This window comes from Pseudophryne corroboree, chromosome 6 (genome assembly GCF_028390025.1).
Source record: "Pseudophryne corroboree isolate aPseCor3 chromosome 6, aPseCor3.hap2, whole genome shotgun sequence".
NCBI classification, from domain to species: Eukaryota; Metazoa; Chordata; class Amphibia; order Anura; family Myobatrachidae; genus Pseudophryne; species Pseudophryne corroboree.
The window spans coordinates 676874278-676892105 of NC_086449.1; the positions used below are offsets into that span (position 1 = coordinate 676874278).

At 48.0% G+C, this 17828-nt stretch overlaps 1 protein-coding gene across 14 annotated transcripts in view; it reads right to left on the minus strand.

Moving 5' to 3' along the window:
* Positions 1–17828, minus strand: part of JADE2 (jade family PHD finger 2) — a 1261323-nt gene that overhangs the window by 118768 nt on the left and 1124727 nt on the right. For all 14 annotated transcript variants that reach the window (XM_063928274.1, XM_063928276.1, XM_063928273.1 and 11 more), the window contains one exon: positions 8510–8627. In XM_063928274.1, the coding sequence (XP_063784344.1) occupies positions 8510–8627 (118 nt within the window). The remainder of the gene's footprint in view (positions 1–8509; positions 8628–17828) is intronic.

A 17828-nucleotide genomic window follows, 5' to 3' on the forward strand; every position in this document is an offset into this window, starting at 1 on the left:
TTTGCCGACAGCGGAATCCAGGCCGCAAGTATGCCGGCAGCAGGGAGGGCGCAAAGAGTCCCCTTGCGGGCTTGCTGCGCTCGCCACAGGGTATATTCCCACTCTTTTGAGTGTCGTGGACACCCACGAGTGGGAATAGCCCTGTTGCGTCGGTATTCCGCTTGTCGGCATTGCCAGCTGTCAGGATTCCGGCGTCGGTATCCTTAATGCCAGGATCCTGACAGCCGGCAGATTAAACATATACCAAACAGGAGATACGTTTGCCCCAGGTTTATGGCCTATGCATTTAAAAATCACAGGAAGATGTTTGTGGTTGCTCTGCTGAGAATTTTTTCTTGGGCTTTTGGAAAAAGCCGAATAAGGGTTCCTGGGGTGTGGATGTGAGAGAAAATAGGATTTTAATACCTACCGGTAAATCCTTTTCTCTTAGTCCGTAGAGGATGCTGGGGACACTTCAAGAACCATGGGGTATAGATGGGATCCGCAGGAGACATGGGCACTTTAAGACTTTGAAAGGGGTGTGAACTGGCTCCTCCCTCTATACCCCTCCTCCAGACTCCAGTTATCGGAACTGTGCCCAGGGAGACGGACATTTCGAGGAAAAGGATTTATTGTTAACTAAGGTAGGACATATACCAGCTCACACCTCAAACACGCCGTCCCACATGGCATTTAACAGAAAACTCCAGTCAACGGCACAAACAACGTCAGCAACAGGCTGACCATAACGTAACACAACCCGTGTGAAAACATAACTAACAACTGCAGATAGCGAGTCCGCACAGGGACGGGCGCCAAGCATTCTCTATGGACTAAGAGAAAAGGATTTACCGGTAGGTATTAAAATCCTATTTTCTCATACGTCCTAGAGGATGCTGGGGACACTTCAAGGACCATGGGGTTTATACCAAAGCTCTAGAACGGGCGGGAGAGTGCGGATGACTCTGCAGCACCGATTGACCAAACATGAGGTCCTCATCAGCCAGGGTATCAAACTTGTAAAATTTTGCAAAAGTGTTTGAACCCGACCAAGTAGCTGCTCGGCAGAGTTGTAATGCCGAGACCCCCCGGGTAGCCGTCTAGGATGAGCCCACCTTTCTGGTAGAGTGGGCATTCACTGATTTCGGTAACGGCAATCCAGCCGTAGAATGAGCATGCTGAATCGTATTACAGATCCAGCGTGCAATAGTCTGTTTGGAAGCAGGCGTCCCAATCTTGTTGCCAGCATACAGGACAAACAGAACTTCCGTTTTCCTAAGTTGAGCCGTTCTGGCGACATATATCTTTAAGGCCCTGACAACATCGAGATATTTTGACTCCGCGAAGGCGTCAGTAGCCACGGGTACCACAATAGGCTGGTTCATGTGGAACGATGAAACCACCTTCGGCAGAAATTGTTGACGAGTCCTCAACTCCGCTCTATCTTCATGGAAGATTAAATAAGGACTCTTGTGAGACAAAGCCGCTAACTCAGACACCCGCCTTGCGGATGCTAAGGCCAATAGCATGACCACTTTCCAAGTGAGAAATTTCAACTCTACCTTCTGTAAAGGTTCAAACCAATGTTACTGAAGGAAATGCAATACCACGGTAAGATCCCATGGTGCCAATGGGGTCACAAATGGAGGTTGGATGTGCAAAACTCCTTTCACGAAAGTCTGAACTTCTGGAAGGGAGGCCAATTGTTTTTGAAAGTAAACCGATAAGGCCGAAATTTGTACTTTAATCGAGCCTAACTTTAGGCCCGCATCCACGCCTGCTTGAAGGAAATGGAGGAAACGCCCTAGCTGAAATTCTTCCGTACGAGCCTTCTTGGATTCACACCAAGACACATATTTTCTCCAAATATGGTGATAATGTTTAGACGTTACTCCTTTTCTAGCCTGAAGAAGTGTGGGAATGACTTCACTGGGAATACCCTTTCGGGCTAGGATTCGGCGTTCAACCGCCAAGCCGTCAAACGTAGCCGCGGTAAGTTGTGATATACGCACGACCCCTGTTGTAACAGATCCTCTCTTAGAGGAAGAGGCCAGGGATCTCTTATGAGTAATTCCTGAAGATCTGGATACCAAGCCCTCCTTGGCCAGTCCGGAACAATGAGGATAGCCTGAATCTTTGTTCTTCTTATGATCTTTAGCACCTTTGGAATGAGTGGAAGCGGAGGGAACAAGTACACCGACTGAAACACCCATGGTGTCACCAGTGCGTCCACTGCTATTGCTTGAGGGTCCCTCGACCTGGAACAATATCTCTGAAGTTTCTTGTTGAGGCGAGTCGCCATCATGTCTATTTGAGGAATTCCGCAAAGACTTGTCACTTCTGTGAAGACCTCTTGATGAAGACCCCACTCTCCTGGATGGAGATCGTGTCTGCTGAGGAAGTCTGCTTCCCAGTTGTCCACTCCTGGAATGAAGATTGCTGACAGAGTGCTTGTATGTCTTTCTGCCCAGCGGAGAACTTTTGCGACTTCTGCCATTGCCGCCCTGCTCTTTGTTCCACCCTGGCGGTTTATGTGCGCTACTGCTGTTATGTTGTCCGACTGTATTAGGACGGGCAGGTTGCGAAGAAGACGTTCCGCTTGAAGAAGGCCGTTGTAAATGGCCCCTAACTCCAGAACGTTTATGTGTAAACAAACTTCCTGGCTTGACCATTTTCCCTGGAAGGTTTCCCCCCGTGTGACTGCTCCCCAGCCTCGGAGACTCGCATCCGTGGTTACTAGGATCCAGTCCTGGATCCCGAACCTGCGTCCCTCTAGGAGGTGAGAGCTGTGCAGCCACCACAGGAGTGAGATTCTGGTCTTGGAGGACAGGATTATTTTCCGGTGTATGTGCAGATGGGATCCGGACCACTTGTCCAATAGGTCCCACTGAAACACTCTGGCATGGAATCTGCCAAATTGAATGGCCTTGTAGGCCGCCACCATCTTCCCCAGCAATCGAGTGCATTGATGGATTGATACTCTCGCTGGTTTCAGAATTTGTTTGACCAAACTCTGAATTTCCAGAGCCTTCCCTTCTGGAAGAAAAACTCTCTGTAATTCCGTGTCCAGAATCATTCCCAAAAACGACGGCAGTTTCGTCGGATTCAACAGTGACTTCGGCAAGTTTAGGAGCCAACCATGTTGCTGCAGAACTGTCAGGGAGAGCGCAATGTCCTGCTCCAGCTTGTCCCTGGATCTCGCCTTTATCAGGAGATCGTCCAAGTAAGGGATAATTGTGACTCCTTGTTTTCGAAGGAGAACCATCATTTCCGCCATTACCTTGGTAAAAATCCTCGGAGACGTGGACAGACCAAACGGCAACGTCTGAAATTGGTAATGACAATCCTGAATAGCAAACCTCAGGTAAGCCTGATGCGGAGGATATATGGGAACGTGTAAGTAGGCATCCTTTATGTCGACCGACACCATGAAATCCCCTTCCTCCAGACTGGAGATCACTGCTCGGAGAGATTCCATCTTGAATTTGAATTTTCTTAGGTAAAGATTGAGGGACTTTAGGTTCAGAATGTTCTGACCGAGCCGTCCGGTTTCGGTACCACAAACAGGCTTGAATAGAAACCTTCTCCCTGTTGTGACGGGGGAACCCTGATAATTACTTGATTTAGACACAACTTTTGTATTGCATCGTATACAACCTTCCTGTCTGGAAGAGAAGCTGGTAAGGCTGATTTGAAAAAATCGGTGAGGGGGAACGTCTTGAAACTCCAGTTTGTACCCCTGGGACACTATTTCTAAAACCCATGGGTCCAGGACCGAACAAGCCCAGAATTGACTGAAGAGCTTGAGATGTGCCCCCACCGGTGCGGACTCCCGCAGAGGAGCCCCAGCGTCATGCGGTGGATTTGGCAGTAGACGGGGAGGACTTCTGCTCCTGGGAACCTGCCACGGCCGGAGATCTTTTACCCTTTCCTCTTCCCCTATCAGCAAGGAAGGAATAACTTCTGCCTTTTTTGTATTTATTTGGCCAAAAGGATTGCATCTGAAATTGGTCAGCTTTTTTTTGTTGTGGAGGAACAGAAGGTAAAAATGACGACTTACCCGCGGCATCCGTAGATACCAAATCAGTGAGACCCTCACCAAACAAGTCACTACCTTTATATGGGAGAGACTCCATAGCTTTCTTAGAGTCAGCATCAGCATTCCATTGATGAATCCACAATGCCCTCCTATCTGAGCAGTGTACCTGTGGTGACGTAAATGGATTTTAACGTATTTTCCTGTCTACGATCCGCAGGATCCTTAAGGGTTGCAGTGTCAGGAGACGGTAGAGCCACCTTTTTAGACAACCGTGATAGAGCCTTATCCACAATTGGGGATGACTCCCACTTTTCTCTATCCCCAGAGGGGAACGGATACGCCACCTGAATCCTTTTGGGAATCAGAAACTTTTTGTCAGGATTTTCCCACACATTTTTCTCAAAGAGGGTATTCACTCATGAGAGGTAGTAAACGTTACCTCAGGTTTCTTTCCCTTGTACATACAGACCCTAGTATCAGGAACAGCAGGGTCCTCGGATATATGCAACACGTCTTTTATTGCCACAATCATGTACTGAATGCTCTTTGCCAATTTTGGGTCTAATCTGGTATCACTATAGTCGACACTGGAGTCAGTGTCGGTTTCTGTGTCTGCCAACTGAGCAAACGAACGTTTATGTGACCCCGAGGGGGTCTGGACTTGTGATAACACATCCTCCACAGACTTTTTCCATACCTGGTTCTGAGACTCAGATTTATCTAATCTCTTACTAATAAGAGCCACGTTAGCATTCAACACATTTACCCAGTCAGGAGTCGGCGGTGCCGACAGGGTCACTCCCACAGCCGTTTCTGCCCCTAACACAGTCTCCTCCTGGGAAGAGCACTCCGCCTCAGACATGCCGACACACCTGTACCGACACCCACAGACACACTGGGCCAATAGGGGGACAGACCCACAGTAAAGCCTGTCAGAGAAACACAGAGGGAGTTTGCCAGCTCACAACCCAGCGCCTGTCCCGGTTCTGAAACTTTACTATATAATGTCTCAGACCCTGCAGCGCTTTTTAACACTAATTTTGCACCAAACTTGCTGTGCCCTCCCCTCGTTTTTGCACCCTGTTACTTGTCAATAGCAGTGGTGAGGAAGGACCAGCGTCTCTGCAGCTCCAGAGAGAAAATGGCACTGAGGAGAGCTGTGAGGGCTAAGCCTCGCCCCCTGCACGGCGCGCTTCAGCCTGCTCTTTTTTTAAAAAGAACACAGCTGGCGGGGGTACGAATTTAGTGCCAAGGCACACCAATATGACTTTGCCAGCCTATACAGAGGATTTTTATTCTGCAAAGGGCGCCCCCCCCTCCCCCGCGCCCTGCACCCTACAGTGCCGCTGTGTGTGGGAGCATGGCGCGCAGCACGATCGCTGTGCGGTACCTCAGAAGCCGTCACTGAAGTCTTCTTTTCTTCTTCTACTCACCTGTCTTCTGGCTCTGCAAGGGGGGTGACGGCGGGCTCTGGGAGTGAACACCTAGGCGTACCTAGTGTTCCAAACCCTCAGGAGCTAATGGTGTCCTGTAGCCAAGAAGCAGAGCCTTTAAACTCTCTAGAAGTAGGTCTGACTTCTCTCCCCTAATTCCCACGATGCAGGGAGACTGCTGCCAGCAGTGCTCCCTGAACATAAAAAACCTAACATAAAGTCTTTTTCCGAGAAACTCAGTAGAGCTCCTCAGTGTGCATCCAGTCTGCCTGGGCACAGATTCTAAACTGGAGTCTGGAGGAGGGGCATAGAGGGAGGAGCCAGTTGACACCCCTTTCAAAGTCTTAAAGTGCCCATGTCTCCTGCGGATCCCGTCTATACCCCATAGAGGCTCCTTTCACTCGCTACCCTGCTTAGCAGAGCAGCAGTAATTAGACGCTGTATGCATGCACACAGCGTCTATTCACTGGAGACAGAGGGAGAGGGGGTATGCCAGCAGCTCACAGAGCGCTGGGCATGCCACATAGTGACAAATTTGAAAAGAGGTGTGGCCTATGGAAAAGGGGGGGTGGCTTTATGGGAGTGCCATGCCCCCTTTTCCATAGGTCACACCCCCTTTTCAAAGTCGGGCGCGGCTTCGATGCACAACTATCCTGCTTCACATTGCCGAAATGTTGGGAGGTATGCAGTATGTATTACCAGCGGCCAGGATGCCGGCCGTCAGTATAAAGACAGCTGTATCGCGGACACTAGTATGCCAGCAGCAAGGCGAGCGCTAGAAAGTGCCTTGCGGGTTCGCTCCAGACACGGTGGCTCGATGCGCTCGTCACAGGTTATATTCTCCCTCTACTATGGGTGTCGTGGACACCCACAGAGGGAGAATAGCCTGTGTCGCCGAAATTCCAGCGGTGGCATTTCACCAATAGTCGGGATTCCAGCGTCGGCATTGTGACCGCCAGGATCCCTACTAGCGGTATTTTAACCGCTTCCCACAACAACGCCGCTATTTAAAAAAAGAGAAAAGTTTAAAACATTGATTTAACACAGTGCCAAAACACACACTAGTTTTACTACAGTGCTACAATAAAGGACCTTATCTAGGTGGAGATTTATCAAACTTGGAGAGAGCTAAAGTATAGCTAGATAAAGTACCAATCAATCAGCTCCTAACTGTCACTTTTCAAACAGCCTATAAAAAGACATTTATGTACAATAGAGGCTGATTGGTTACCACATTACGTATGTCCAAGGTTTGCAAAATCTCCCCCTTAGGGTTGGATATAAACGCTGCAACTTTTTTTTCGGGCAACTTGCACTTGCGCCCCTATACCAAGGGGGCTAAGATGGGAGTTGGAAGTGAAAAGTAGATGGAGCCAAAGTGCAAAATGGGCATGTTGCCACGAATTGTGTCCAAAATGGACAGCAAAAAGTCGCATGGAGGAAAATGACTTGCAGGTGCTCAAACTCTCACGCAATTCTCATGATGATGGCAGTAGCAGGCTGCATCTCATTGGTCAATTGCTTCTAAAGCACACCCACTTATGTAAATGTGCAGGGGTGTAGCCAGAACTTTGTGGGCCCCATATCACATTTTGAAGGGGCCCTCGTTCCAATGCTTCTAGAGAGACACCTCTCTGCAGCAGTTGTTAATTTTATGCCCTATAATTATTTATTTATTAACAGTTTCTTTTATAGCACAGCAAATTCCGTTGCGCTTTACAATTGGACACAATGATAAAACAAAACTGGGTAATAAACAAACAGTCATAGAGGTAGGAAGGCCCTGCTCGCAAGCTTACAATTTATAGGGAAATAGACATTGATACATATTTGTCCACTGGATTACAAAGGTTCTAGGTGGGTTGCATGATATCACATCACAGCAATGATGAACCATGGTTAGAAAAAAGGGAAAGTGAAGAAAGAGAAAATATGTGGAGGATATATGCGGACTGTACAGGAGGGATATAATCGGATAGGAAAGCTTATGAAGGTTAAGTGAGCAGTTCTGGAATGTGATAAGCTAGCCTAGACTATAATAGTGTCTTAGGTTCTTTTATGAATCGTAGTAGTGCTTAAGTTCACCCTATGTCAAATTTCAGAGCCGCCTGTACACATTATTCCACACACTACCCCCAATTCACATTATGATATATATAGTGCTCCCCAATCATATTGTTCCTTATTACAGTGCCCCGGCTCATATTATATAATAATAAAATGCCCTCCAGTTCATTTTATACCACTTTACAATCAGCAGGTCCAGGGGCATACCTACATATATTGCATACCCCAAGGAAAAAGTTTAAAAGGACCCCCTACGTACCACCCAATGGTGAAAAATTTATATAACACATGTAACTTTGACAGGGAAGGTGGGCCCCTCTCAGTTCCGGGCCCCATAGCAGCTGCACTGCCTGCACCTACAATAGGTACGCCCTTGTAAATGTGTTAAAAGTGCTGGATGTGTTATTGTTTTTAAACAATAAAGTATGTTTAACATTCTGTATGGAGAGGGGAATGCTCCCCGTATGTTTATTAGGGTGGAAATATAAATATATATTTGCGTCTTTTTCTTTTTGCATTTAACATACTACATGTGACTTGTGTACTTTTTATCTGCATTCTTTGGTCAAGTAATGTAATATTTATGCATATCACCGGTAAGCCACTCCTCTTGTGACAATGCAGCCGCATTACATACTTACATAGGAAGAGTCACATTTTTTTTACCTATTCACAATTGGTCACATCTCGCATTTGCAGTTAACTCTGAATCAGTAGCTTTAATGAGACTTTTAAATCGAGACACATTATGCAATTATCCTTGCCTACAACTATTAATGAGGCCCAAAGAATATAAACGGATGATTGTAGAGGATAGAGAAAATAAAACTAGTTATTTAAGATGAACACATAAAAAATGACTTGCTATGATTTATAGCTCAGCTAAATTAGCACAGGCAAACAGTAGAGCCTTTCAATAAATTTTTACATTTATGAGGGTAAAATAAACAAAATATTGCATAACTTAATGTCATTGGCTTCAGTTTCGTACCATGGTGAAGATCTTTCTCGACAAGTTTCATCTGCAGCTGGAAAATTTGCTCTTCAAGTCTGCATATGGAGTGTTTCATCTTCTCACGTCTGGTGATCATGTAGCATAGGTTTCTAACCTGCAATAGATAGGTATTTTAAAACATAGAAAGACAGTAAACTGTCAATTTATCTTGATCGCCTTGAAAAGCTGGGGAAAAGTAGTCATGTACTAATTAAAAAAAAATCACATGGAACATTTCGTCTTGTTAGTCTTACTAGATCCACTGAAAGTTAGCCAAAACATTTTGTTTACAGACTTTTTTTTGTGTTTATTGTTAAATATCCATTAAAAAATAAAATACATTTGCTTCAAAATGATTGGCTTCTTTTATAGAAAAGTCCCAATATTGTGACTGTTTACCAATTCACAATGTGTCAGCATCAGAAGAAAAATAAGATTTTACTTACCGATAAATCTATTTCTCGTAGTCCGTAGTGGATGCTGGGGACTCCGTCAGGACCATGGGGATTAGCGGCTCCGCAGGAGACAGAGCACAAAAATAAAGCTTTAGGATCAGGTGGTGTGCACTGGCTCCTCCCCCTATGACCCTCCTCCAAGCCTCAGTTAGGATACTGTGCCCAGACGAGCGTACACAATAAGGAAGGATTTTGAATCCCGGGTAAGACTCATACCAGCCACACCAATCACACCGTACAACTTGTGATCTGAACCCAGTTAACAGTATGACAAAACGTAGGAGCCTCTGAATAGACGGCTCACAACAATAACAACCCGATTTTTTTGTAACAATAACTATGTACAAGTATTGCAGACAATCCGCACTTGGGATGGGCGCCCAGCATCCACTACGGACTACGAGAAATAGATTTATCGGTAAGTAAAATCTTATTTTCTCTGACGTCCTAGTGGATGCTGGGGACTCCGTCAGGACCATGGGGATTATACCAAAGCTCCCAAACGGGCGGGAGAGTGCGGATGACTCTGCAGCACCGAATGAGAGAACTCCAGGTCCTCTTTAGCCAGGGTATCAAATTTGTAGAATTTTACAAACGTGTTCTCCCCCGACCACGTAGCTGCTCGGCAGAGTTGTAATGCCGAGACCCCTCGGGCAGCCGCCCAGGATGAGCCCACCTTCCTTGTGGAATGGGCCTTGACAGATTTAGGCTGTGGCAGGCCTGCCACAGAATGTGCAAGTTGAATTGTGCTACAAATCCAACGAGCAATCGTCTGCTTAGAAGCAGGAGCACCCAACTTGTTGGGTGCATACAGTATAAACAGCGAGTCAGATTTTCTGACTCCAGCCGTCCTTGAAATATATATTTTCAATGCCCTGACAACGTCCAGCAACTTGGAATCCTCCAAATCGCTAGTAGCCGCAGGCACCACAATAGGCTGGTTCAGGTGAAACGCTGACACCACCTTAGGCAGAAAATGAGGACCCGTCCGCAGTTCTGCCCTGTCCGAATGGAAAATCAGATATGGGCTTTTATACAATAAAGCCGCCAATTCTGACACTCTCCTGGCTGAAGCCAGGGCCAGTAGCATGGTTACTTTCCATGTAAAATATTTCAAATCCGCCGATTTGAGTGGCTCAAACCAATGGGATTTGAGAAAATCCAAAACTACATTAAGGTCCCACGGAGCCACTGGGGGCACAACCGGGGGCTGTATATGTAGTACTCCTTTTACAAAAGTCTGGACTTCAGGAACTGTAGCCAATTCTTTTTGGAAGAAAATCGACAGGGCCGAAATTTGAACCTTAATGGACCCCAATTTGAGGCCCATAGACAATCCTGTTTGCAGGAAATGTAGGAATCGACCCAATTGAAATTCCTCCGTGGGGGCCTTCCTGGCCTCACACCACGCAACATATTTTCTCCAAATGCGGTGATAATGTTGTGCAGTCACCTCCTTCCTGGCTTTTACCAGTGTAGGAATGACCTCTTCCGGAATGCCTTTTTCCCTTAGAATTCGGCGTTCAACCGCCATGCCGTCAAACGCAGCCGCGGTAAGTCTTGGAATAGACACGGTCCCTGCTGAAGCAGGTCCCGTCTTAGAGGTAGAGGCCACGGATCTTCCGTGAGCATCTCCTGAAGTTCCGGGTACCAAGTTCTTCTTGGCCAATCCGGAGCCACGAGTATCGTTCTTACTCCCCTTTGCCGTATAATTCTCAGTACTTTTGGTATGAGAGGCAGAGGAGGAAACACATACACTGACTGGAACACCCACGGTGTTACCAGAGCGTCCACAGCTATTGCCTGAGGGTCTCTTGACCTGGCGCAATACCTGTCCAGTTTTTTGTTGAGGCGAGACGCCATCATGTCCACCTTTGGTTTTTTCCAACGGTTCACAATCATGTGGAAGACTTCTGGATGAAGTCCCCACTCTCCCGGGTGTAGATCGTGTCTGCTGAGGAAGTCTGCTTCCCAGTTGTCCACTCCCGGAATGAACACTGCTGACAGTGCTATCACATGATCATCCGCCCAGCGAAGAATCCTTGCAGCTTCTGCCATTGCTCTCCTGCTTCTTGTGCCGCCCTGTCTGTTTACGTGGGCGACTGCCGTGATGTTGTCCGACTGGATCAACACCGGCTGACCCTGAAGCAGGGGTTTTGCCAGGCTTAGAGCATTGTAAATCGCTCTTAGCTCCAGTATATTTATGTGAAGAGACATCTCCAGGCTTGACCATACTCCCTGGAAGTTTCTTCCCTGTGTGACCGCTCCCCAGCCTCTCAGACTGGCATCCGTGGTCACCAGGACCCAGTCCTGTATGCCGAATCTGCGGCCCTCTAACAGATGAGCACTCTTCAACCACCACAGAAGAGACACCCTTGTCCGTGGCGATAAGGTTATCCTCTGATGCATCTGCAGATGCGATCCGGACCATTTGTCCAGCAGATCCCACCGAAAAGTTCGTGCGTGGAATCTGCCGAATGGAATCGCTTCGTAAGAAGCCACCATCTTTCCCAGGACTCTTGTGCATTGATGCACAGACACTTTTCCTGGTTTTAGGAGGTTCCTGACAAGTTCGGATAACTCCCTGGCTTTCTCCTCCGGAAGAAACACCTTTTTCTGAACCGTGTCCAGAATCATTCCCAGGAACAGCAGACGTGTCGTCGGGGTCAATTGAGATTTTGGAAAATTCAGAATCCACCCGTGCTGTTGCAGCACTATTTGGGTTAGTGCTACTACGTCCCCCAGCTGTTCCCTGGACCTTGCCCTTATCAGGAGATCGTCCAAGTAAGGGATAATTAATACGCCTTTTCTTCGCAGAAGAAACATCATTTCGGCCATTACCTTGGTAAAGACCCGAGGTGCCGTGGACAATCCAAACGGCAGCGTCTGAAACTGATAATGACAGTTTTGCACCACGAACCTGAGGTACCCTTGATGTGAAGGGCAAATTGGGACATGTAGGTAAGCATCCTTGATGTCCAGGGACACCATAAAGTCCCCTTCTTCCAGATTCGCTATCACTGCTCTGAGTGACTCCATCTTGAACTTGAATTTTTGTATGTACAGGTTCAAAGATTTCAGATTTAGAATAGGTCTTACCGAACCGTCCGGCTTCGGTACCACAAATAGTGTGGAATAATACCCCTTTCCCTGTTGTAGGAGGGGTACCTTGACTATCACCTGCTGAGAATACAGCTTGTGAATGGCTTCCAATACCGTCGCCCTGTCTGAGGGAGACGTTGGCAGAGCAGACTTTAGGAACCGGCGAGGGGGAGACTTCTCGAATTCCAACCTGTAACCCTGAGATACTATCTGCAGGATCCAGGGGTCCACCTGTGAGTGAGCCCACTGTGCGCTGAAATTCTTGAGTCGACCCCCCACCGCCCCTGAGTCCGCTTGTAAAGCCCCAACGTCATGCTGAGGGCTTTGCAGAAGCCGGGGGGGGGGCTTCTGCTCCTGGGAAGAAGCTGCTTGGTGCACTCTCTTACCCTTTCCTTTGCCTCGGGGCAAATATGACTGTCCTTTCGCCCGCTTGTTCCTATAGGAACGAAAGGACTGCGGCTGAAAAGACGGTGTCTTTTTCTGTTGGGAGGGGACCTGAGGTAAAAAGGTGGATTTCCCGGCTGTTGCCGTGGCCACCAAATCCGATAGACCGACCCCAAATAATTCCTCCCCCTTATACGGCAATACTTCCATATGCCGTTTGGAATCCGCATCACCTGACCATTGTCGCGTCCATAAACTTCTTCTGGCAGATATGGACATCGCACTTACTCTCGATGCCAGAGTGCAAATATCCCTCTGAGCATCTCGCATATAAAGAAAAGCATCCTTTAATTGCTCTAAAGTCAATAAAATACTGTCCCTATCTAGGGTATCAATATTTTCAGTCAGGGAATCCGACCAAACCACCCCAGCACTGCACATCCATGCAGAGGCGATGGCTGGTCGCAGTATAACACCAGTATGAGTGTATATACTTTTCAGGGTAGTTTCCAGCCTCCTATCCGCTGGATCCTTGAGGGCGGCCGTTTCAGGAGACGGTAACGCCACTTGTTTTGATAAGCGTGTGAGCGCCTTATCCACCCTAGGGGGTGTTTCCCAGCGCGCCCTAACCTCTGGCGGGAAAGGATATAATGCCAATAACTTCTTTGAAATTAGCAGTTTTCTATCGGGGTTAACCCACGCTTCATCACACACTTCATTCAATTCGTCTGATTCAGGAAAAACTACAGGAAGTTTTTTCAGACCCCACATAATACCCCTTTTTGTGGTACATGCAGTATCAGAGATATGTAAAGCCTCCTTCATTGCCGTAATCATATAACGTGTGGCCCTACTGGAAAATACGTTTGTTTCTTCACCGTCGACACTAGATTCGGTGTCCGTGTCTGGGTCTGTGTCGACCGACTGAGGTAAAGGGCGTTTTACAGCCCCTGACGGTGTCTGAGACGCCTGTACAGGTACTAACTGGTTTTCCGGCCGTCTCATGTCGTCAACTGATTTTTGTAATGTGCTGACATTATCACGTAATTCCATAAACAAAGCCATCCATTCCGGTGTCGACTCCCTAGGGGGTGACATCACCATTACCGGCAATTGCTCCGCCTCCACACCATTATCGTCCTCATACATGTCGACACACACGTACCGACACACAGCAGACACACAGGGAATGCTCTTATCGAAGACAGGACCCCACTAGCCCTTTGGGGAGACAGAGGGAGAGTTTGCCAGCACACACCCAAGCGCTATAAATATATAGGAACAACCCTATAGAAGTGTTGTCTCCCTTATAGCAGCTTAATATATATCAAAAAACGCCAAAAAAAGTGCCCCCCCCTCTCTGTTTTACCCTGTTTCTGTAGTGCAGTGCAGGGGAGAGTCCTGGGAGCCTTCCTCGCAGCGGAGCTGAGCAGGAAAATGGCGCTGTGTGCTGAGGAGATAGGCCCCGCCCCCTATTTCGGCGGGCTCTTCTCCGGAGTTTGTGAAACCTGGCAGGGGTTAAATACATCCATATAGCCCCAGGGGCTATATGTGATGTATTTTTTAGCCAGAATAAGGTATTCTCATTGCTGCCCAGGGCGCCCCCTGCAGCGCCCTGCACCCTCCGTGACCGCTGGTGTGAAGTGTGTGACAACAATGGCGCACAGCTGCAGTGCTGTGCGCTACCTCATGAAGACTGAAAAGTCTTCTGCCGCCGGTTTCTGGACCTCTTCGCTTTTCGGCATCTGCAAGGGGGTCGGCGGCGCGGCTCCGGGACCGGACTCCATGGCTGGGCCTGTGTTCGATCCCTCTGGAGCTAATGGTGTCCAGTAGCCTAAGAAGCCAATCCATCCTGCACGCAGGTGAGTTCACTTCTTCTCCCCTAAGTCCCTCGTTGCAGTGAGCCTGTTGCCAGCAGGACTCACTGTAAAATAAAAAACCTAAAAACTTTTTCTAAGCAGCTCTTTAGGAGAGCCACCTAGATTGCACCCTGCTCGGACGGGCACAAAAACCTAACTGAGGCTTGGAAGAGGGTCATAGGGGGAGGAGCCAGTGCACACCACCTGATCCTAAAGCTTTATTTTTGTGCCCTGTCTCCTGCGGAGCCGCTAATCCCCATGGTCCTGACGGAGTCCCCAGCATCCACTAGGACGTCAGAGAAATGTAAACTTTGCAGAAATATCTATTGCTCTAACATGCTCCTGAAATGTGCTCAGGTATACTTGTATATTATTTCCATAAGTGTTTTTGTAAGCAAAGTGTCCTCAGAAATTGCAGATTGTATTCATGGACAAATATTTAAAAACGTACTTAACTTTGTAAAAAATAAATATGCCTATGGGGTGCTGACCACCACCACTGCAGGCATTTCTAACAGACTGCAGCAGCCACGGCTATAGCATTTTCCCATCACTTGTGTAGGCACAGATCTTGATGCAGCAATTGACTCACCTGTGCATTTTACCCACACAGTATTCTTGAAGGCCCTTTAAAATTTCCCCAAAATTTCTGTATCTTTAAGTCCCCACTATAGCATTAAGCCGCCCATGTCCCCATTGTACAATTACCTCCCCATCCTAGTGGTAATAGATCTCTCAGTGGCATTGAAGCTTTACCCCCTTCCCACCCATGGAAAATAACCCTCAGTGACAATAAATCCCTTTGGCTTCACCCCCCTTTCTCTCCCACACACACAGACACTCACACACTCAGTGGCTACCGTTATCCCAACAACAGCACTTACCCCGTCTCCTTCACCCTCATGCAGAGAAATAGTGCTCATAGGGGAACTTCGGATTCCCTCTTTGAACTGAAGTACACAGATCACTTGACATTACTAAAAAATTTAAATGGCATGTTGGTCTTCAAAGACAGCAACATTACTGCTGGGGTGAGGACCACAGGAGGAATCCGTTCCTCTTGGGGCATGCAGAAAGACAGGGATAACTTGTATAATTACACATTCAGAAATGAAAGCCCAGTTGATCAAAGCTTGCTGCAGAGTCACATAATGAGAGGTTTTGGGACTTGTTGCGCTCTGATGCCACCTTAGGCTGTTGACAGTCCCAGTGCCAACAGTTAGCACTCTAGGACTTTTAAATGTTAGTACACTGATGAGCATGGGCATAACAAAGGGGGGCAACACATTTTTCAGGTATGGGAGCTGGGCACTTTAATAACTTTAAAAATACATTTTATAAAGTACAATTTTCTTTTAATTCATGTTGACTATTAAGGCAGGTGTGATAACGTATACATATTTTGAAAAACTGATCACATGAAATAGCACTCTACATAACATTAGAAAAAATATCATATTAGAGAAGGTCACCCCTGCTGTAAACAGTGGATACACATGGACTTCTTATTGATTTACTGTAATAACTGTAGACAAAGAGGAAGTGGTAAAAGTACTCTTACAGATTGTCAGCCCAGCGCTGTGAGCGTCAGTGTATGTTTAAATTGGCATTGCCATTGCACACATGCACAGAAGCGCAGACATTTCTTTCTCCAAATACATCACCAGAAGAAAGAATGGGGGTGGGCACATGCACTCACTGGTACTGGCCGCTGTCACAAGTATGAAGGAGGCGCCCCAATGCACAGGGAGCCCTCTCTTCTTCTACAAAGCCTCTAAACGCAGCAGTACTTGGGAAGCCATCACTACAGAACACTAGAGATGGCTACAGCCTGTGATAATCCGCGACAGCCACTGACAGCTACAGCCTTTAATAAATAGGTAGAAACACTATCTCCATCGAAAACAGAGGCTTTTATGCAGAAGAGAAGGCTTTTCTTCATTTAATAAATATGACTTATTCAATAGAAAAATATTGTTTGTATACTTACTTGTTTGTCTTTATAGGTAATAAATTTGCACTGCCTGCTGTAGCTGTAATGCATCGTATAACAATACGATATATAATGTATATCGTTTAATGTAATCTAACAATAGATTTAGTGAGTGTGTGGCGCCACAGTAAGCATATTGCATTTATATATAAATATTACCCTTTTAGTAACAAAGTAGGTAAGTCCAATACCAAGGTTGCGCATTGACAAATTTATTATAGAAAAAGTATCACATAAAAGTAGGATACACGGGGGCGTGGCCTAGCTACTGAAGAGAGTGGAAGTGCATGCAAAGAGCTCCTGCAGCACTTACCAATAATACACCCTTCTTCAGCTAAACCCTCGATACCAAGGGTACCTGGAGACCCCCTGTCCCCCTCTGAGCTATCCGTGTGTGGGCTGCGGAGTCGGGGAGCAAACTCGGAGCTCCTGCGGATTGCGGCCCACTCGCTTCTCCTAGCCCGGGGCCTCGATTTGAGCCCGCTGCCGACGGTAATCCCCGGAGCCGTGGAACCACCTACCGCCCACTGGTGCCGCTCCTTGGACCCTTCACAACCGCGGACACTGCCTGGAGGCGCCCGTGATACCCCAGCCCCGCTTGCTGACTCGGTGGACGACGGGCTCCGGCCGGCGTGCTGGGCGGGAGAGACGGGCGGCGGCCATCTTGCCGGATCCCGCTGAGGACCCCAGCCATCCCCACTGCCTCCCGACGGAAGAAGCGGCCTCTGGACGCCCTCGAACCCGGCGGGTGAGTCCTCACGCGGCCCGCTGCTTATCGCGGGACCCGCGATCCCTCTACCTCACCCCCGCGCGCAGCGGCCTGTCCGAGACTGACGACACAGGACTCCCGGGCCTCCTACAACACAGCACCCTGCACCGCATTTTCGGGGGACCCCACGCTTTGGAGGCACGGATTCGCCTACCCCCCTCCCTCTCCCTGCATTAAATCCCTGGTCCTCTGAACCTCTAGGGATCCTGCTGCACGCAGCAACAGTCCCTCCTGACATTCCCACATTTGCTATCAGCAGAGAGAAGGCCTCCATTATTGGGCCACACCCACAGCTGGCCCCCACCGTCGCTCTCACCCGGCCTGACATGGTGGTGCCTCTCTGTCAATTACAGGCACTCCCCGCTCCCTACGACACCATGTCCGGATCTCCACGGGCCTACAAGACAGGATAGCGGCCTGTCCTACACGAAACGCACCTGGCCGCCCCCTTCACCAACTGTGGTGCCCGCTCCCTGGGAGCCAGTGTTCACTCGGACACCCTGAGTCCGGCGGATAACCGCGAGGATAGTCGCGGTCCTACATTGCGGGTATATAGACAGCCTTTACCCCACTTGCCCACCACAGGAGCGATCTGCAAGTGTGACCTGCACTCTATTACCAAACCAAACTCCTCTCCCCGCTCGCTGAGCCACATGGAGCTCATGGCTCCTTAAGCATAACGACCACGAAGTGACAGGGGGCTCTGCCGTACATATTGCATTATTCTACCACACTGATAAGAAGCGCCTTATTT